Source organism: Gorilla gorilla, chromosome 1, assembly GCF_029281585.2.
Source record: "Gorilla gorilla gorilla isolate KB3781 chromosome 1, NHGRI_mGorGor1-v2.1_pri, whole genome shotgun sequence".
Lineage (NCBI taxonomy): Eukaryota > Metazoa > Chordata > Mammalia > Primates > Hominidae > Gorilla > Gorilla gorilla.
The window spans coordinates 187,594,982-187,617,257 of record NC_073224.2 but is presented as its reverse complement, the minus strand read 5'-3'; the positions used below and the strand labels follow the sequence as shown (position 1 = coordinate 187,617,257).

Sequence of the window (22,276 nt, the reverse complement as noted above, 5' to 3'; positions counted from 1 at the left end):
TACCATTTTAAAATTGAGGTTTCACATCCATATTTCTCATTCCTTTTAAAATTATTTAAAAATTTTTATAATGAAACATTTAAGATATAAACAAAGATACACAATATTTAACATTTACTAGAATGCAAGCTCCAGAAGGAGAAATTTTTTTATTGTTTCTCCAAGTGTCTCGTGTCTACAGCAGTGCATGGTACATAGTAGGCACTCAATAGTTCCTTGTTGTGTGTGTGAATTAACTACATGGACATCTATTACCAGTTTAAGGAAAAAAAAAAACAACAGGTGAGCGGGCGCGTCCCCGCGACCGCGCTGCCTCCCCGAGGCGGTTCACGTAAAGCCAGCGAGGCCCTGCCTGCCAGCCGGGAAGGAGGCATGGTTATGGAGCTGGCGGCTGCCAAGCCCGGGGCCCGCGCCGCTGCCTAGCGCTTCCCGGGGGCTCTTTGGGGACGTGCGCCCCGCCGCGGCTCGGGGACCCGTAGAGCCCGGCGCTGAGCGGTTGGCCCTGCTCCCGCGCCCCGCGCTCACCCTCCTGCTCCTCCTCATGGCCGCTGTTATCAGGTGCCTGGAGCAGGCCCAGACCACCGACCGGATGGCCACCCTGAAGACCATCCGGAACGGCGTTCATAAGATAGACAGGTACCTGAACGCCGCCTTGGACCTCCTGGGAGGCGAGGACGGTCTCTGCCAGTATAAATGCAGTGACGGATCTAAGCCTTTCCCACGTTATGGTTATAAACCCTTCCCACCGAATGGATGTGGCTCTCCACTGTTTGGCGTTCATCTTAACGTTGGTATCCCTTCCCTGACAAAGTGTTGCAACCAACACGACAGGTGCTATGAGAACTGTGGCAAAAGCAAGAATGACTGTGATGAGGAATTCCAGTATTGCCTCTCCAAGATCTGCCGAGAAGTACAGAAAACACTAGGACTAACTTAGCATGTTCAGGCATGTGAAACAACAGTGGAGCTCTTGTTTGACAGTGTTACACATTTAGGTTGTAAACCATATCTGGACAGCCAACGAGCCGCATGCAGGTGTCATTATGAAGAAAAAACCGATCTTTAAAGGAGATGCTGACAGCTGGTGACAGATGAAGACGGAAGAACATAACCTTTGACAAATAACTAATGTTTTTACAACATAAAACTATCTGATTTTTGTGAAAAAAGAAAAACAAACATAGTTGGAGCTACCTGTACATCTCCCACATTGCAACACCTCCCTTTCCCAAAGATGTACCCATTATCCTAAATTTAGTGTTTATTATTCCTGAGCATTTCTATTTCTGTGTAGGTATCCTTAAGCAATACATAGTATTTTTTTTTGCAAGCTTTTAAAAATTATATCATTGGTTACATACAGTGTAATTCTTCAGCCTTTTTCTACTCAACCCTGTTTGTAAGCTTCACTCAAATTGACATGTATACTGTATCTAATTAGCTGATTTTCATTTCTGTTATGATTCCATAGCATGAAAATAAGTCACTTTCCCAATGGCTTACCATTACAGAGTGCTATGAACTTTTTGTATATGACTCTTGGTGTACGTATGTGAATTTCTCTAGAGCATATACTTAGGAATGGAATTGCTGGCTGCATTAGTCAGGTTTCTCTAGAGGAACAGAACTAATAGGATATATATATATATGTGTGTGTGTGTGTATATATATGTGTGTGTGTCTGTGTATATATATATGTGTGTGTGTGTATATATATATATATATATATAGTCCCACAATAGGCTGTCTGCATGCTGTATTAACCATCACACTGGCTGATATGGTTTGGCTCTGTGTTCCCACCCAAATCTCATCTTGAATAGTAATCCCATAATCCCCATGTGTCCTGGGAGGCACCTTGTGGGAGGTAATTGAATCATGGTTTCTTTCCTTCATGCTGTTCTTGTGATAGGAGTGAGTTCTCACGAGATCTGATGGTTTTATAAGCATCTGGCATTTCCCCTGCTGGCACTCATTCTCTCTCCTGCTGCCCTGTGAAGAGGTGCCTTTCACCATGATTTTAAGTTTCCTGAGGGCTCCCCAGCCGTGTGGAACTGTGAGTCAATTAAACCTCTTTTCTTTATAAATTATGCAGTCTCAGGTATTTCTTCATAGCGCGAGGACAGACTAATACACTCGCTCATACAATTTCTTGCATTTCCTAGGCTAAGATTCACCAAATAATCTTCAAAAGTCATTCCACCTCCATCAGCAGGGTATTGGGGTTCCAGTTGTTCTGTGTAACCATAGAAAGGTTTTCTAATAGATGTGAAATGGTTTTGGTTTGCATACCTCTTTTACTGTTTCCATTTTCTTGGTCATTCGTGTTTCTTCTTCTTTGGATGACTTATTTGTTATTTACCCATTTTTTTCTTTTTCCTTCTTTTTTTTTTCTGAGACAGTCTTGCTCTGTTGCCCAGGCTGGAATGCAGTGGCACAATCTCGGCTCACTGCAACCTCTGCCTCCTGGGTTCAAGCAATTCTTTTGCCCCAGCACCCCTGTAGCTGAGATTACAGGTGCACACCATCACCCCTGGCTAATTTTTGTATTTTTAGTGGAGATGGGGCTTCACCATGTTGGCCGAGCTGGTCTCCAATTCCTGACCTCAGGTGATCTACCTGCCTTGGCCTCCCAAAATGCTGGGATTACAGGTATGAACCACTGTGCCTGGCTCATTTTTTCTTTTTCATTGCAGAAGTTTTGAAAATATTGATATTGATCCTCAATCCATTATATGTAATTATAAATATATATGTGAATATAGAAATACATATTTTTGCTAAATGATTTGAGAATGAGTTGCAGACATAATACATCACTTATAAATATTTCATTATGAATCTCCTAAGAACAGCATTCTCCTACATAATCACAAATTTATCACGCTCAGGGAATTTAACACTTACAAAATACTGCTAATACATAGTTAATAATGTTTATAATTGTTTATATTTCCTAAATCCAGGACCCAGTCAAGGTTTATATAGTGCATTTAGCTCTCATGTCTCTATTCTCCTTTGGTGTAGAATAGTTCCTCCATGTTTTATGTTTTTTTTCTTGTGATATTAGTATTTTCAATGAGTTGAACAGCTGCTTTGCAGAGTATTTCTCCCTAAATTTAGATTTGTCTGATAATTTTCTCATCAATAAATTTAGGACAAGCATTTCTGACAGGACTAGTACACGGGTGGGGCTGTTTTTTTTCAGTACCTCATACTAGGTTTTATTTATTTTTTTCAGACGGAGTCTTGCTCTGTCACCCAGGCTGGAGTGCAATGGTGTGATCTCACCTCACTGCAACCTCTGCCTCCTGGGTGGGTTCAAGCAATTCTCCTGACTCCCAAGTAGCTGGGACTACAGGTGATACCACCATGCCCAATTTTTGCATTTTTAGTAGAAACGAGATTTCACCATATTGATCAGGCTGGTCTCGAACTCCTGACCTCAGGTGATCCGCCCGCCTTGGCCTCCCAAAGTGTTGGGATTACCGGCATGAGCCACTCACGCCCAGCCTCAGTACTTCATGAGGTTTTAGATGTTCATTGCCTGTTGTTGGTTTCCATATAAATATTAGAATTAACTGCAAAGTCATACAAGAAACCTTGCCAAGATTTTGATTGGAATTGATTTCTATCTAGAGATTACTTGCATCTCTTTATTAGACTTATTCCTAGGAGACGGACATGGTGGCCCACACCTGGAATCCCAGCTACTTAGGAGGCTGAGGCAGGATTACTTGAACCCAGGAGGTTAAGGCTGGAGTGAGCTATGATCCATTACTGCATTCCAGCCTTGGTGACAGAGGGAAAAAATAAATAAATATTTAAATCAATTTATTTCTAAGTACCTTATATTTTCTGTGACATATAAATCTTTTGTATTTAAAGGTTTGTTTTGTTTTTATGGTAAATGGTACCTTTGTAAAAATTACACTTTCTAGCTATTTGTGGCTAGAGATTACTTATGATTTATATTATTTCCAGTAGTTCCTTTTTTATAAACTATATTTTATTTATTTATTTATTTATTTTTGAGGCGGAGTTTCACTCTGTCGCTCAGGCTGGAGTGCAGTGGCGCGATCTCAGCTCACTGCAATCTCCGCCTCCCGGGTTCATGCCACTCTCCTGCCTTAGCCTCCCAAGTAGCTGGACTACAGGCGCCCGCCACCACAACTGGCTAATTTTTTTGTATTTTTAGTAGAGACGGGGTTTCACCGTGTTAGCCAGGATGGTCTCGATCTCCTGATCCACCCGCCTCGGCCTCCCAAAGTGCTGGGATTACAGGCATGAGCCACCGCCCCTGGCCTAAATTTTATTTATATTATTTGAAACTTAAGACAGATAATGACATAGAGTGAAAAGGCCTCCTCTAACCCCTAACCCTGGCCATCTGATTCTTTCCAGAGGTAATCAGTGTAACCAGTTTTTTGCATACTCTCCCAGAACTATTTCATATAGATACAAGTAAATCGTGTACTTATATTTTATATATGTTAGCATTAAATAAATGGCAGGCCTAGTAACAGAAATAAAAGTCACATGGAAGGACTATTGTAGGAAGGACAGTTTGGTTTCATAATCAGATGTTTGTAATGATTATAATGTAATAACTTCACAAACACTCAGGAAAAAGCAAATTATTTAATGGAAAATTCCAAAATACATGAGAGCCATTTCCATTCAACATACTTTGTTACAACAATTCCATGTACTTCCAAAATCAGATGCTTTGTAGACTAGCTTGGCAACATGGTGAAGCCCTGTCTCTACAAAAAATACAAAAAATCAGCTGGGCGTGGTGGCATGTGCCTGTAGTTTCAGCCACCTGGGAGGCTGAGGTTGGGGGGTCACCTAAGCCTGAGAAGTCAAGGCTGCAGTGAGCCATGATCGTGCCACTGCACTCCAGCCTGGGCGACAGAGCAAGACCCTGTCTCAAAAAACAAAACCCAGCAAGACCACAGTCTTTTAACTTGTGAGGCCCCTTTACTCGTCTTTCAGCGCATACAGCACATCATCCTGGCTGACGTTGAGCCGCACCCGAAGGAGCAGATCGTTCCTGCTGGGCTCCACAAGCAGGAGGCGACAGGAGCCCAGGTGAGAACACACGGCCATGGTCTCTGACATGGTGGGGTACGGCAGTCCCTCCATTCTGCACAGTGCCACATGTTGACTATATATCTAGACACAGATAGCAAGGCAAAGGTTAAGAGGAAATACAATCCTGGGGCTTTTTCTGTTCCTTTCTTTCTTCATTTGGGAAAATCAGACACATGGCCCCCAGGATATCAAACACTCCAGAAGGCATCAGTTGGTGCCCCAGTGGTACACAAAATGCAGAGGCAGAATGGAATGCTAGCCTTGGAATCAGAAAACAGCAGGCCCGAATCCTGGTGCTACCATTTACCTAAATATGTAAACCTGGCCAAGTTATTGCACTCTTTTGAGCTTCAATTTTATCTATAAAATACACTGTACATCCCTTGTGAGTTAATGGATATAAAATGACTAGTAACTCTCACTGGTGATACAAATAGTCTTGTCTCCAGGGGCTGAGAGTTTCATAATTGAGACTGTCAAAATTCAAGTCAAATTTTGCTACAAGGCCACTTTCCTTATCAGGTACAGTGAGCAAATGCCAAGGCATGACCCTTGGAAAAGCACAAAGGCCTAGAGAGAAAACTGAATAAAGAAATAAAGGGAGGCAGGAGGATAGCTGGAAACATAGATTCCTACCCTAACGTTCTCTACTGGGTCAGCTAAATCTGGAGCATTTCTGGTCATTTTCCATTCTAAATATCTATGAGTCTATCCCCGTCCCAGCCCCAAGACTGGGAGTTTGTCAGGAACAGGGATATTAACCAAATCAGCTTGGGGTTCAAGGATTCATCACAGTTAATGGCACACTGCAGATGTTCAGGAAATGTTTACAAACTAAAATGAAAGTCACTCTCTGCAGAAGAGCTATCTCAGACTCTAGGAGGAGAACAGTAATGGGCAAAACATGACCAGTGGCTAAAATTTTAAACAAGAATTTACAACCAACCCAATAAATAAGTAGCTGAAAGGAAAATGTTTTCCTGACTTATTTTAGTTAAATAAAGATGTCTAAAACATACATACACAAACATACACACTCTCAGGTACACACTCGTAAACACCTTTAACAATTCACCTTCCAAGGCAGCCAATTACCTAGAGATACCAGTCTTAAGTAAACTAACAAAGCACACGCCCTACTGATCCCTCTCACTTGATCTAATTGAACTATGCCCATGCAGGGATTGGATTGATCCGTGATTTGTTCTCAAATATGGCCTCATTCTGAAAGCCTTGACTCCACTACAACATAAGCTGTAATCAGGGAGTAACTTTGTCTTGTTCCTCATTCTTTGAACAGTCTGGCACACAGGCCTTCAATCTAACATGCAGAAACCAGTCGCTAAAGGTCTCTTCTCATGCAGCTCTATAAAATGTCACATTAAAATGGGTGCCGGTCTGGTATTCTTTCACATACTCTAGGTGGCACAAAATAGAGTGTCACACATTCATGGAAATTTCCACGTATTTTAAAAGCTTAAGTCCAAAATCTAGAAGGATTTGAAAAGAGGAGGAGATCACCTGTTGAAACGTGGCTTCCTCCAGTCCTGATCGACGGAACTCTGCGAGGATGGCTCTCAGGAAGCTCTGTTCCAGAACAGAGGAATTTCTTAAAGGAAACGAGGGGATGTGAATTTTTGTCAGTGGCTGTAACCCCAGCCCAGAGGAAAGCCAAAGAAAACTTTTCTGTGTCTTTAGAAAAGAGAAAACCTGGGAAATAATTTCTCCTATATTATGTGGCAAGGTTCCCCCTGACCCCCAAACTCTCAAACTGATACAGAAAATGTCAATGTGGAAGTGAGGAAACATAGCAACTACATCCAGAAATACACTGGTCACTCATAAATACCTGTGCCCTCATTTCATGAGCTGAGCACATCAATCAGTGTGAGAGAAGCAGCTGCTTCCTTTTTTTTTGTTCCTATCATAGCACTTTTATGCCCTAAACACCTATAATATAGCTCAATAAGTGGCAAATATTCTATTATCCTAGGGTTATATTTCTGTTTCCCTGACTAGATAATGTCCCTACGAAACATAACTGTGTTATTAGTAAGCGCAGGTTGAATGAGTAAAAGCTTAGAAAGGGAAACATGTTTCTACAGCCTTCCAGGAAGGCTCAGGAAGTGGAGCATCTTACTTGATAGCCGTGATGTATGACGATGAAAACATCTCATCCACAGCTTCCACTGAGTGGGCTATGGTGACCAGGCCAGGGGAGTCAGGCTTCTGCTGGGAGAACTCACAGATCTCTGTGGCACGCCTGCAGATGTCCAGGCACCGTCGTGCATCTCCAGACAGTGCTGCTACCTACAAGAGGGAATATTTTATTCCTAAGGCCACCTTAGCCCAGAAGAACCAAGAGATTCTGTATTCAACTAAAAAGAAAAGGTAGTGCTGGCAATGGACATAAGCGTAAAGTTAAGTACTTAGCCCTGGCAGGGAACCTGGAGGAAGAATAGAAATGAATTATTATATTGTGCATGGGACTCTAATCCTCTAGTCCAAACCTCTGTCTTGGTTTTACAGTTAACTCCACAGTGGACAACACAGAAATTCTCAGCTTTACTATTCAGGAAATGAAGTCTAAAATCAGAGACGCTTAGTTCAAGATCATTATTGAAGCATCTGCAAACAGAGTTCTCACTCCTTGCATAGAGAGAGACGTGTGCCCCCAGAAGCAGCCAGCCAAACACAAGAGGCTGAGGTGGAGCCTACCTGGAGATAAAGCCATAGCCAGGCACCCCTTACGGCACGTGGTGAATTTGGGGTCGGCTTGGTCAATGGCTAAGAGGACCAGAATCAAGAATGTAGGAAGGGGCTGGACGCAGTGGCTCACACCTGTAATCCCAGAACTTTGGGAGGCCGAGGCAGGCGGATCACCTGAGGTCAGGAGTTTGAGACCAGCCTGGCCAACATGGCGAAACCCCATCTCTAATAAAAACACAAAAATTAGCCAGGGTCAGGGGTGCAGTGGGTCACACCTGTAATCCTAGCACTTTGGGAGGCCCAGGCAGGTGGATCACTTGAGGTCAGAAGTTTAAGACCAGCCTGACCAACATGGTGAAACCCTATCTCTACTAAAAATACAAAAATCAGCCGGGCATGGTGGCTGCACATGCCTGTAATCCCAACTACTGGGGAGGCTGAGGCAGGAGAGTCACTTGAACCTGGGAGGTGGAGGTTGCAGTGAGCCAGGATCACGCCACTGCACTCCAGTCTAGAGTCCATCTAAAAAAAAAAAAAATCACTTTCCAAGTAACCCAGGACACAAACATGACTATCGGCTTATATTTTTCCCTTCCTCTAATCCCCAGTATTGAACTGGTAAGGGTGTCCTGTAGCCCTTCCTGCTTCGTCAGTTCTCCTCCCCTCCCATTACCACCTGTACAGCCTGGTGAAGAGGCACTTTGTGTGGTGAATAGCAGGGACTCAAGGGCCTGAGGACAAAGTGAAAGGGGAACTCTGGGGGGTAAGGAAACACCTAAACCAGTCTGACCCCAAGAGTATCAGTGACACTTGGCAACCCTATGCATCCCTTCGGGCTGCTGCTGGGACAAGGGAGACACAAGAAGAAGCTAAGGCCCAGCCAACATGGAACCTAACAGGACATCCTGCAGGCACCTGAAACTTGACCTCCACTTCAGCCTCAGTACAGGGTGAGTGAGACCCATCACGCAGAACGGATGGCAGGGAAAACGGCCTACTTGACCTTGGTGCTAGGTGGATGTGGGCACACAAAAAAAACTTGGGTTTTATTTATTTATTTATTTTTGAGACAGAGTTCCACTCTTGATGCCCAGGCTGGAGTGCAGTGGTGTGATCTCAGCTTACTGCAATCTCCACCTGCCGGGTTCAAGTGATTCTCCTGCCTCAGCCTCCCGAATAGCTGAGATTAAAGGCATCTGCCACCACACCTGGCTAATTTTTTGTATTTTTAGTAGAGATGGGGTTTCACCCTCCCAAAGTGCTGGGATTACAGGTGTGACCCACTGCGCCCAGTCGACTTTTTGTTGGTTTTTTTGTTTGAAAGAGGGTCTTGCTCTGTCACCCAGGCTGGAGTGCAGTGGCATGATCATGACTCACTGCAGCCTCCACCTCCTCGGCTCAAGCAATCCTCCCACCTCAGCTTCCCAAGTAGCTGGGACTACAGGCACATGCCATCGCATTGGGCTAATTTTTAAATTTTTTGTAGAGGCGGGGTTTTAATATGTTCCCAGGCTGGTCTCAAACTCCCGGGCTCAAGTGATCCTCTCACCTTGGCCTCCCAAAGTGCTGGGATTATAGGCATGAGCCACCCTACCCAGACACTCCCGAGTTTTTACAACCATAAGCCCTTGCTTGGATTTGGAGCCCAAATTTATGTTGTATTTCCTACAATTCTCAAGTGGAGAATCTTATTTTAAAAATGGTAACAGTTGGTAGTGCCCCTAGAAGCAAAAAAAAAAAAAAAAAAACAAATTCTAAATGAATTCAACTTCAACCCAGGCCCCAATTAACTCTCAAATAAAGGAGCATGCTGAATCCCATGCATATAGTAAAATAAAATAAAAATCAAGACAAAAAAATAAGAAAACCAAGCCACATATGCATGGGAACCAGCAGAATCAATGGTTATCAGAATCAGACCCCTAAAGACTTCAGATATCATAACTATAGCATATAGAATATAAAACAGATTCGCTTCGTTATATGTAAAGAAATAGAGAGGGCTTTGAAACTATGGGCAAGAGATTTGAGGAAAAGCAGCATCCAAATTGGATGTCTTCTGAATCTTTGTTAAAAAAACCGGGCTGGGGTGGGGCGCGGTGGCTCACGCCTGTAATCCCAGCACTTTGGGAGGCTGCAGCAGGCAGATCACGAGGTCAGGAGATAGAGACCATCCTGGCTAACACGGTGAAACCCCGTCTCTACTAAAAATACAAAAAATTAGCTGGGCGTGGTGGCACATACCTGTAGTCCTGCTACTCGGGAGACTGAGGCAGGAGAATTGCTTGAACCCAGGAGGCAGAGGTTGCAGTGAGCTGAGATCGTGCCACTGCACTCCAGCCTGGGCAACACAGTGAGACTCCCTCTCAAAAAAAAAAAGCAAAACAAAACACCAAAACTCTGGCCAGGTGCAGTGGCTCACACCTGTAATCCTTTAACTTTGGGAGGCCAAGGCAGGCAGATCACTTGAGGTCAGGAGTTCAAGACCAGCCTGGACAACATGGTAAAACTCCGCCTCCACTAAAAATACAAAAATTAGCTGGGCATGGTGGCGGGTGCCTGCCTGTAGTCCCAGCTACTCAGGAGGCTGAGGCAGGAGAATTGCTTGAACCTGGGAGGCGGAAGTTGCAGTGAGCCAAGATCGTGCTGCTGCACTCCAGCCTGGGTCACAGAGCAAGACTGTCTCAAAAAACAATGACAACAACAACCCACCCCAAGACTCTAAAAGGAAGGGAAGCATCAGGAGAAGATTTAAAAATATAATTTTGCAAGTTAGTGCCAGGCGCGGTGGCTCACGCCTGTAATCCCAGCACTTTGGGAGACCAAGGCAGGCAGATCACGAGGTCAGGAGATTGAGACCATCCTGGCTAACACAGTGAAACCCCGTATCTACTGAAAATACAAAAAATTAGCTGGGCATGTTGGCGGGCACCTGTAGTCGCAGCTACTCGGGAGGCTGAGGCAGGAGAATGGCATGAACCCAAGAGGTGGAGGTTGCAGTGAGCTGAGATTGTGCCACTGCACTCCACCTGGGCAACAGAGCGAGACTCCGTCTCAAAATAATAATAATAATAATAATTCTGCAAGTTAGAAAGACATGGAAGAGTAGCGGTTAGTGTAGTGGACTGGAGAAAGCCAAATCCTAAACCTATATTGAGGAATCCAAGAACAAATCTAAGTTACATTAAAAATCCTCAAAATGCTCAGGAGTTAGTGGTGCTGGAAAGAGGTAAAGGGGGGTTGTTTAGCTAAAGTAGGGCATTTTTTTTTTTTTCTGAGACGGAGTCTCGCTCTGTCTCCCAGGCTGGAGTGCAGCGGTGTGATCTCAGCTCACTGCAACCTCGGCCTCCCAGGTTCAAGCGATTCTCCTGCCTCAGCCTCCCTAGTAGCTGGGACTACAGGCTCGTGCCACCATGCCCGGCTAATTTTTTGTATTTTTAGTAGAGACGGGGTTTCACCCTGTTAGCCAGGATGGTCTCGATCTCTTGACCTTGTGATCCACCTGCCTCAGCCTCCCAAAGTGCTGGGATTACAGGCGTGAGCCACCGCACCCAGCCAAAAGTAGGGAATATTTGGTTGTGGTTGAAAGTTAAAAAAAATTGAGGACGTTACGAAACTAAAGATGCCTTAGATCAGGAAACAACAAAGTGTGGCTCACCATCTGTTTTTATAAATAAAAGTTTTATTGGCTGCAATCCCAGCACTTTGGGAGATTGAGGTGGGTGAATCAGGAGGTCAAGAGATTGAGACCAGCCTGGCCAACATGGTTAAACCCTGTCTCTACTAAAAATACAAAAATTAGCTGGGTGTGGTGGTGTGCACCTATAGTCCCAGCTACTTGGGAGGCTGAGGCAGGAGAATGGCTTGAACAGGGGAGGTGGAGGTTGCGGTAAGCCGAAATTGCACCATCGCACTCCAGCCTGGCGACAGAGCGAGACTCCGTCTCAAAACAAAAAACACAAAGGAAATTTATTCTCAAGCAAAGTTTAGCAAAAAGTCTCTGGTCCTAGGAATGCTAGGCATTATTGTAGAAGAGGTGTCCCTTACCAAAAATAGATGATTACTATATGCATGCCAAACTGGAAGACCTCTTCTGTACCTGGCACCAGCCCCTCATTCCCAGAACACTGCCCTCCAGAGAGCACATGGGAAGCATACTGAGAAATCTGACTATTCCCATGGGAAAGGAGGAAAGACAGTGATACTGGCCCACTCAGATCATCCCACAGCAAAGCTCATAGTGAATAAGCCCCACTCACATGTTCAGAGCCAGCTGTTTAATCTCCACCCTTACACCTGAGAGGACAACCAAGACAACTGTGGAAAGTCTCTAACGATGCAAGATAGAGACCAAAATCAACTGACAGAAGCATCTTGGAGGAAAACGGGAAAGGACAATTTCAAATAAATAGGATGGCATTGGCCGAGTGCAGTGGCTTGCTCCTGTAATCCCAGCACTTTGGGAGGCCAAGGTGGGTGGATCACCTGAGGTCAGGAGTTCAAGACCAGCCTGGCCAACATGGCAAAACCCCATCTCTACTAAAATACAAAAATTAGCCGGGCATGGTGGCACATGCCTGTAATCCCAGCTACTCGGGAGGCTGAGGCAGGAGAATCTCTTGAACCTAGAAGGCGGAGGTTGCAGTGAGCTGAGATCACGCCACTGCACTGCAGCCTGGGCGACCGAGTGAGACGCTGTTTCAAAAAAAAAAAAAAGGGTGGCATAAAAAAAGGATCATTCGGAGAAAAGAAAAAGCCTCTTAGATAGTCTAGGTAGATAGCATAATAGCAAAAGTGAAAAACTCTACCCATAAAATGCCTAGATGATAACTTTGAGGATCTCTCTCCTGGAAAGCAAAGCCTGGAGACAGGCACACAATTGGCTCACCTCTTACCCCAGTCCCTAATATAGTAGCTAGTTCCAAGCAGGAGTCACAGTCATGTGCTGCTGCTACAGCCATTCAGGGTGAAGAGTGTGTTGGCAAGAGGAAACTAGAAATAAGTTTATAATTCTTTTACGTGCTGAAATACTTGTGGATGTACGGTTTTTCTTTCTTTCTTTCTGCTTGAGGCAGACATTTAACCCACTTTGTTCCTCAGCAGCCGGGGAGACTAGTCTGTGGTGAACTCTCAGGGAGCATTCTCCTATTAGACTTGGAGGGGAGGGGCATCTAATACCTCATATCTAGCCTGGAGAGTGTGCCTTGCTGGGCATGTAATAGACATGATATTGTTATATTTTCACAATGACCCTATGAGGGAAGTGCTCTCATTCTTCTTCAGAGAAGAAAACTGAGGCTCAGGAAATTTTTAAGTAACTTTCCTATAACTTTCTGCATGCCTACTAAGCGTTAAAGCCAGAATTCAAACCAGGTTTGTCTACCTGACTATATTGTCCCTTTCATCATGCAAAACTGCTTGCTCCCTGAATGAATTCATATTAGTTTGCATATAAACCCACAATATTTAGGGCCCTCTAATCATAAAATAACAAGGCTAAGGAATTTCTCGTAATCTTGTCTCTCTTTTTTGATATTTTTACACGACTTTCTAAATTTCTCTCCAACCTCAGAGCACCAGCATAGGGCCTCATACCCAGCAGGTACTCAGCAAAGATGTGCTGACTGATTTATGGGTGCAGCTGGTGACTTACCTTCCTGGCTACCAGCTGGATGGCATCATCTTCAAAGGCCTTTAGATGCTTGAGCCGGGACCTTAGGATCTGCTGCAGCTGGCTATATGTATAGGGCTGGAAGCACATCCTGGTAAGACCCTGGGGAGCCAAAACGACAGAGGAATAAGTTCGTTGATTGCCCAGTGATTATCCAGGTGGAAAGTCACCCTTCGGCCCCCAAACCCAATTCCCAGGTCCCATATAACAAATTACACATTTCATACCTAGACTACCACTGCCTTTACTGACAATGACCAGTGGTGTCCTGTAGGGCAGTAGTTTTTGAACTATTTTTTCATTTCATTTAAGGACCTTTGATTCTTTTTTTTTCTTTGAGACAGAGTCTTGCTCTGTTGCCCAGGCTACAGTGCAGTGGCATGATCTCAGCTCACTGCAAGCTCCGCCTCCCGGGTTCACGCCATTCTCCTGCCTCAGCCTCCCAAGTAGCTGGGACTACTGGTGCCCACAACCACGCCCAGCTAATTTTTTTGTATTTTTAGTAGAGACAGGGTTTCACCGTGTTAGCCAGGATGGTCTCCATCTCCTGACCTCGTGATCCACCCGCCTTGGCCTCCCAAAGTGCTGGGATTACAGGCGTGAGCAACCACGCCCGGCCTAAACTGGGATTATAGGCATGAGCCACCACACCCGGCCTAAGGACCTTTGATTCTATCAGAATCATTTGGAAGTAGATAAAAGCTGAGGTGCTTTAATTGAAGTGGGTGAGAGGATCTTCAGATCTATGCTATACATTGTCACTGCACTTGGCTTCACTTACCAGGCTCTTCATGATTTCTCATTGCGCTTCCTGCTGAACTGCAAGGCCTGTGAGGGCAGACATTGCATCTGCCTGGTTTATTGCACTATTCCAAGCACCTAACACTGCCTGGCAGGTTATAAGTGCTAAAACTTTTTTTTTTTTGAGACAGAGTTTTGCACTTGTTGCCCAGGCTGGAGTGCAGTGGCATGATCTCGGCTCACCGCAACCTCCGCCTCCCGGGTTCAAGAGATTCTCCTGCCTCAGCCTCCCGAGTAGCTGGGATTACAGGCATGCGTCACCACACCTGGCTAATTTTTGTCTGTTTAGTAGAGATGGGGTTTCTCCATGTTGGTCAGGCTGGTCTCAAACTCCTGACCTCAGGTGATCCACCTGCCTTGGCCTCCCAAAGTGCTGGGATTACAGGCATAAGCCACTGTGCCCAGCCTAAAACATTTTTTTTTTTAAATACTTAAACCTCCATGGTTTGGTGCAGTTTAAAAGTCCATGAGTAGCAGAACACCAAGATATGATGTTTGCAGAAAATCATGCAATGGTTACATATTCCAACATAGAAACTACAAGCATTGCAGAAATCACATTTCTTAACGTCCCAATTTATTTTAGTATTCATTTTTGCAGAACTTTTTTTTTTTTGGGATGGACTCTCGCTCCGTTGCCAGACTGGAGTGCAGTGGCACAATCTCAACTCAATGCAAACTCTGCCTCCGGAGTTCAAGCAATTCTCCTGCCTCAGCTTCCTAAGTAAAAATTAGCCTGGCTAATTTTTGTATTTTTAGTAGAGACGGGGTTTCACTGTGTTGGCCAGGCTGGTCTTGAACTCCTGACCTCAAGTGATCCGCCCGCCTTGGCCTCCCAAAGTGCTGGGTTTACAGGCGTGAGCCACCACACCTGGACCATTTTTGCAGAACTTCTTGGCCAAGCTTACAGATCTGCAAGAACAGCATGGGAACTGCCCTAGAACCTACCAGTCGGCTGGACACCCGGTTCATCATGATTCGCTCTGGCAGGTCCATTGTGTTGGCAATTGTCAGGACCACAAGCCGGGCCTCCTTATGAGTGGGCCAGTCAAAGAGATTGTACATTATGTCTTGTTTGTGAGTCCACAGAAGGTCGAGCTGCCAGGGAAACGGAGAGAGGTGCAGAGTCAATCACAGAGACTGAGCTGGGGCTTCAAAATGAAGACCTATAACCACTGCTTTAGCTGCATGTTTCCCAAGTCATAGCACCAAAGCAATCCATTGACACATGCCTCTCAGCACCAGAAAATGGGCTCATATGAATGGAGAAGGGAGCCAGGACTTTCCTCCCTCCCATCCAGCACTTGCTCCTGAAGTACAGCCCTGTTTCTTCTCCTGTCCGCCCATGGGCACCTCACCTCATCCACAAGCAGGACGGTGGTTTCCTGAGGAGACCCTCGGGTGCAGAATCGCTTTGCCAGCAGTTCTGCCGCATGGTTGGCTGTTGCTTTTTGGCCTGTTAGCTTCTGCAGTAGGAGAAACACAGTTGTGAGGAACTGTAAGGATCTTACTCCCTTGGGCTTAAAGTTAAATCTGCAAATGGAGGGAGGCATTTAACCTGAGGACTTCGGTATCCTATATTCTGCCTCCCAATCTAGTCTTAACCTTAACTTGGAAGGACAAGAGAAGGCACCGAAAGAGAAGATAAAGAAAGTATATGAGTTTGAAATGCAAATGAGTCACAGGCTGGGCCAGAAGCCCCCTTAAAATCACTATTACAGAATTCTATAACTTGATGTTACCTGCTCCAAAATAACAGCCCATGGACAAAAGAGCAAGGCTTAACCTCTGGCCTGCCATGGACCCCTTTTCCATGTTGCCACACTGCTACCTGTGAGCTCACAGTTTTCACCATGTGGGTAAGTACTGGCTTCCTGGCTTGTAATCATTATCCAGCTCCTAGACTTTGAAGTCTCTTAGGGTAAGAATTCTGTCTTCCTTGCCCTTGCTACCTCTACAGAAAGGACAATGCCTGGTATATCATGAACATGCAATACACGCAAAATTAAGTAACTCTTTCCTTTTTCATGTGTCACGAAGAAACAGTATTTTCCAAAAAGCCTAAACAGCTCTGCTTACCTGCAAGATTTGCACATAGACTTGGTGGGGCTCCGTCAGCTTCATGCCATTGACCTCAATGTATTGAAAGGGAGGAACATCATTGGCTTGGGCTGCCTGCTGCAGGCAGCGTATCACTTCATGAACAGTGGCAGTCTTCCCTGTCCCAGGGACACCGGAGATGTACATGCACCTAGAGCAAGTGGGGTAGGTCTCAGCCAGCCACTACATGCTATAATCAGTTAGGAGTGTGGGAATGTATACTGAGGGAAGGACCGAGACCCTTGAAATGTGGAGGTGGGGGCAGTAGGGACCATCCTTGGAAGCTGGTCAGAGTAGGACCTGCTTATATAGAATCATTCATTCCACAGTTTGCATAATGCTATATGCAAACTGCCTACTCAATGAAGGCCAGTTTCATTCTTTCTGAAAGGCAAAATTTCTGTTCCTATAGGATTACTTTGGCAACAAATGTTTCAGAAGCTTTAGGCTTCAGCAACGATTTGGTCTAGTCTGCTGATACTGGAGAAAGCCTGTATGGCTGAACTATAACACCCAAGGCATTCTACTAGCAGGGGCCTTATTCCCCAAACTACCCTGCCTGCCTCACATGACTCACCCTCCAGTATGGTCAAGGAGTTTGCTTTCCACAAAATTGTAGATGTCTTGGAATTCCTGTTCCCGACAGGGAAGAGACTCAGGTACAGCAGAAACATGCAGCCTACCATTGGTGGTAAATGGGAGAAAAGGAAGACTTTAGGAACATTCCCCAACCATCTACTCATTAATCAATGGAAAATGATTATAGTTTCTTGTCTATGTTTCTACCTGAAAACTCAATTTCAAATGCTAGAGAATCCCTTCATTCTCAAATCCCTCCATTTGGCCTCATAATCCTTGGCCTCTGTTTCTCCACCCAAATCACATGGGTGGACCTCATCCCACAGGAGATTCAGATTTTGCTTGATTTCTGACAGGATCCAGACTTATATGAAAGTCTCCATATGGTTCTAAAGGGCATCAAAACAAAGAGGCACTGTCCTGACTAATCATCTTCCATCCCTGCGGAAATGATGGCAGTAGACGGGAAGGCCAATCCTCCCAGGGCCTGTCCACATTGGCTAACCCAGATGCTGCCTGAGAGGTTTCTTTTTTCTAAACATACACTCACTTTACCTAGATAGGTAAAAGTATAGACACACAGTGTATCTACCTTTATTAGGTAGACCAGTGACTGCTAATTTTATGTGAATGAAAGCAGAGGCCCCATGGTTCCTGCCTCTCTGAAGGGGAATCAAGAGCAGCAGTACCTCAGTCGGGCTTCCTCCAGCACATTGGCTGGCTCCTGGGCAGCCAGGCTTCGACTACGGATCTGAGGAGTGGCACAACGTGGCGTTCTAGGCTTGAGCTGTATTGAAAACAAAGAACATATTTCACAAGGAAAAAGCAAAACACCATCCAGGACACACCAGCAAACGTGATTTGTGCTGATCTGATAAAAGGAAGAGAGGTGGTGAATTCCTCTTAGTTCCTTCCTGGATAAAGGACCATGACTCTCCCTCTCTCACCTCACATTGCATAAACTTTGTTCATCGTCCAAACGTGGTTTCTTTTTTCTAATGTATGTATAGTATCAGGATTTATAACAATGTCAGTCTGAGGAAATAATTAAGTTTGGATGAAATACTATTTAAAAGTAAAATATTCTCTTGAAAGACAAGAAATGTTTAAGACACCCTAACTACTCTGCCCAAATACAGAAGAGAAGAGGAGGCATAAACTAGGTTTGATTCATTAGATCTTTCCCTGGGCTTATTTGAAGATATGGCCAAGCATCTGCCCAGGACTTCCATGGCCCACGGTGCAGTACTTGGAGAAACCTTGGCAGATTTTTCCACTCCAAACCCCCAGGTCACCGCTTAGTGTAGTCTAACAGCCCTCTATCTTCTTCCTTGCTCATGGCTTGCTAGAACAAGCCTGCTGCTGCTTCCCTCATCTTCATGGCGTTTCTACAAAGCATTCCCTTCTATGGGGCATTTCACTCCACCCATCCTCTGTTTTTAGCCTGGCTAGAGAGAGAACAATCTCTCCATTTCCTCCCGAGGCAGAAAGCACTTAAACTGTTTAAAAGGCTTTACAGGCTGGTGCGGTGACTCACGCCTGTAATCCCAAAACTTAGAAAGGCCAAGAAGGGAGGACTGCTTAAACTCAGGAGTTTGAGGACAGCCTGGGCAACACAGAGGTGAAGGCCCCCTCTAAATTAGCTAGGCATGATGGCACACTCCTGTAGTCCCAGCTACTTGGGAGGCTGAGGTGGAAGGATCGCTTGAGCCCAGGAGGTTGAGGCTACAGTGAGTTGAGATTGCACCACTGCACTCCAGCCTGGGCAAGAGACAGAGCAAGAGCGTGTCTCAAAAAAAAAAAAAAGGCCTTACATTTATTAATTTTGGAGAAAACAGAAAAGTGTTGACAAGGCCTTGCTGAGAAGGTATCAAGAAACTTGATGGGCTTCTGCCCTTTTTTATTATGCTGAAGGTACCCTACACCCTATATCCCTACTTTTGGGTGGGGGCCAGGAGACACAATCAAACCAGAGGCCTGTTAGGAACCAGCACACAGCAGGAGGTGAGTGGTGGGTGGGGTGAGCATTACCACCTGAGCTCTGCCTTCTGCTAGAGCAGCAAAGGCATTAGATTCTCATAGGAGTGCAAATCCTATTGTGAACTGTGTGTGCAAGGGATCTAGGTTGCACACTCCTTATGAGAATCCAATGCCTGGTGATCTAGGGTAGAACAATTTCATCCTGAAACCATCCCCCAGCCCCTGCCATCCGTAGAAAATTTCTCTTCCACGAAGGGGGTCCCTGGTGCCAAAGGGGCTGGGGACTACTGATCTACTGGATTCCTTTCCCTAGAGACTTTTCTTTTTTCTTGAGATAGAGTCTCACTCTGTCGCCCAGGCTAGAGTGCTATGGTGCGATCTCAGCTCACTGAAACCTCTGCCTCCCAGGTTCAAGTGATTCTCCCGCCTCAGCCTCCAGAGTAGCTGGGATTACAGGCACCTGCCATCATGCCCGGCTAATTTTTGTATTTTAAGCAGAGACAGGGTTTCACCATTGTTGGCCAGGCTGGTCTTGAATTCCTGACCTCAAGTGATCCACCCACCTCGGCCTCCAAAGTGCTGGGATTACACGCATGAGCCACCATGCCCAGCTGAGATTTTTCTTTGATTTCAACCCAAGCCAAATCACATCTTCATATGGAAAAATGGACATCAGCTTTAGAAAGTCTTCTAATTAAGATTTCTCAATTGTGTTCCAAAAAATAAGATGCTCTGTCAATTTAACTTTAATTCAAACATTTCTCAAGCACATTCGAACATGAGAAGATCCTGATCTGAATACCTTTTCGGTGTTCTGCTAAAGTTCCACAGGAAGCAGAAAAGATGTCCGTTGATCTCCTCCTTCCATCTTGCTGTGACATGATTTGTTACCAATATGTAAGTAGCACTCCCGGTTTCTCAGGTGTATCAAGTGGGACAACTAAACTAACACCACAGCTCGGTGGCCGTACATGCGATACCCACTCTGCCAGTGCTCCGTGGGAAATGCAAAGAGGAGTGGGTCTTGTACTTACTTCCCTCAGGAAGTTCAGCTCTTGGCCATCTGATTCTGTACCGTAAAAGGGACTTACCTCAAAAATCACTCTCTACTAGATTCATTTTCAGTCCTAGTGTTCACTTAGATCCCTTTCTCCGTGAATATTCCACAAAGAATAGCATTGAATATAACAGATCTGTCCTCAGATTCCAGCTGTTACTAATCTGTGACTTCAGCATTTGTAACTTTTAAACTAAGAGAGGGATGCTTCAATGGGAAGTAAACCTAGAAGAACCTTACACTTTTCTTTGGCACCTTCGTGGGGGTATGTAAGGATGACTTCAAGGAAGATCGCAGGTTCCTGGACACAGTTCTGGGTGCTCTCCTTGGAAGGGGCAGTGTGGAAGCCTCTTCTTCATCACTGCTAGAGTCTGAAATCTCTGCTGCTGGCAGAATCTCTTTCTCTTCTTGGTCACTTTTACTATTACCTAGAAACCTGAATGGTAGGGACATATTTTTTGATACTCAGTGTTCAAGTCTAAATAAGAAGAACTCTATAACATTAGTGTGGATTACAAGTATTGCAGGGTCCCTCCTGTGACCAGGCGACATGGGTGCTTGCTACTGAGACACTCTGTTAGGAGCATTATTTATATTATCTCATTAAACCCCTCAACAACTTTAAGACATGTATATTATTATATTTTGTAGATGAGGAATTTCAGGCTTAGAAAGGTAATTTTGCCTTCCCAAGGTTACACAGATGGTAAATGACAAAGCCCAGGTTCAAATCCAGATCTGTCAGAATCCAAGTTCATGCTCTTAGGCATGCCATCCCACCACCAGTCTTGCTGGACATGATGATTAGGGATGGGAGTCACCTAAGGCCAGGAAGTATTTCTTGCCCCTTCAAACTAAGACAATTATTTGAAACTTAACATAATTCCAGACATGCTAGGTAAAAGGTCAATTTCAATGGATTGGCAAATAAACAGTATAAGAGGCATTAGGAGATAAGATTATAGATATCAGAGATGGCAGCAATGTTTCTCTGCCTGCCAAGGAGTAGTCTTACCGAAGCTGCTGCCTAATCCGATTCATAGTCAAGACAGAACTCTTTCTGCGGATACGATGGGGAGTAGAGGTGGCTTCATTCTGAGCTTTTGCTTCTTTTGCATCCCTGCAAGAAATCACAGCGAGGTCATGGGAAGCAGTTTTGGATACCAGAGTGTACAAAAGGCACTAGAAGATAGTCAAGTGGCCTGATTGACTCCCAGTCTTTTTATATATACTTTGAAAAGAGTGAAACTTTCTTTTTGCTAAAAAGTTGGCAAAAAATTATAACTAAAAAGTTATAATTGAAGCTTGACTCAAACCCAGAGTTCAAAGTCTGCCTTAAGCTTATTTAAATTAGACTCACCACCTCCCCAACTAGAGACCAAAATATGCTACTCCCAGGGACAGGTGCTTGTCCTTTTTTGTTTCTGACGCATGCATGAATTTATTATCCACACAGGCTCAAGGTTAGCAGAAATGCAGCTATATATTCAATATAAAGCATTTACTGAGCAACCTATTATGGAACAGGTGCTGAAGTTTCTAGGTAGCAAATACTACAAATTGTAACTTCTGGCTTGTTGCATTTTTATTTGTGCAGCAAAGTTTTTCTAAATATCTTATCTTTTTGTACATTTTGTATTTGAGAATAGTCTCCAGTTAAAAAATGAGTCCTAGCCAGAGCAATCAGAAAAGAGAAAGAAATAAAGGGCATCCGAATTAAAAAAGAGCATGTCAAACTGTTAATGTGCACCAATGATATGATCATATACCTAGAAAACCCTGAAGACTCATCCAAAAAGGTCCTAGATCTGATACATTGCTGATAGAAATCACAGATGACACAAACAAATGGAAACACATCCCATGCTCATGGATGGGTAGAATCAATATTGTGTAAATGACCACAGTGCAAAAGCAATCTACAGATTCAACATATTCAGTGCAATTCCCATCAAAATACTATCATCATTCTTCACAGAACTAGAAAAAACAATACTAAAATTCATATGGACCAAAAAAGAAAGCCCGCATAGACAAAGCAATACTAAGCAAAAAGAAAAATCTGGAGGCATCACATTACCTGATTTCAAACTATAACTTCAAGGATATAGTTACCAAAACAGCATAGTACTGGTATAAAAATAGGCACGTAGACCAATGGAACAGAACAGAGAACCCAGAAATAAAGCCAAATACTTATAGCCGACTGATCTTCGACAAAGCAAACAAAAACATAAAGTGGGAAAAGGACACCCTGTTCAACAAATGGTGCTGGAATAATT

The 22,276-nt window shown here is 44.4% G+C and overlaps 1 protein-coding gene and 1 pseudogene across 2 annotated transcripts in view; one reads left to right on the top strand and one right to left on the bottom strand.

Annotated features, from left to right (window-relative positions):
• Nucleotides 1–378: 378 nt before the first annotated feature.
• LOC129524200 (group XIIA secretory phospholipase A2-like) lies at nt 379–5,094 on the top strand (annotated as a pseudogene).
• ORC1 (origin recognition complex subunit 1) overlaps nt 4,623–22,276 on the bottom strand; it is a 31,786-nt gene continuing 14,132 nt past the window's right edge. For both annotated transcript variants that reach the window (XM_019019005.4, XM_019019012.4), the window contains exons 7-17: nt 21,010–21,114; nt 20,235–20,430; nt 17,647–17,744; nt 16,956–17,057; nt 16,358–16,529; nt 15,637–15,744; nt 15,227–15,376; nt 13,460–13,579; nt 7,238–7,407; nt 6,619–6,706; nt 4,623–5,178 (exon numbers count right to left, since the gene is read on the bottom strand). In XM_019019005.4, coding sequence (XP_018874550.2) covers nt 4,984–5,178; nt 6,619–6,706; nt 7,238–7,407; nt 13,460–13,579; nt 15,227–15,376; nt 15,637–15,744; nt 16,358–16,529; nt 16,956–17,057; nt 17,647–17,744; nt 20,235–20,430; nt 21,010–21,114 — 1,504 coding nt within the window. In that variant the 3' untranslated portion in view covers nt 4,623–4,983. The remainder of the gene's footprint in view (nt 5,179–6,618; nt 6,707–7,237; nt 7,408–13,459; nt 13,580–15,226; nt 15,377–15,636; nt 15,745–16,357; nt 16,530–16,955; nt 17,058–17,646; nt 17,745–20,234; nt 20,431–21,009; nt 21,115–22,276) is intronic.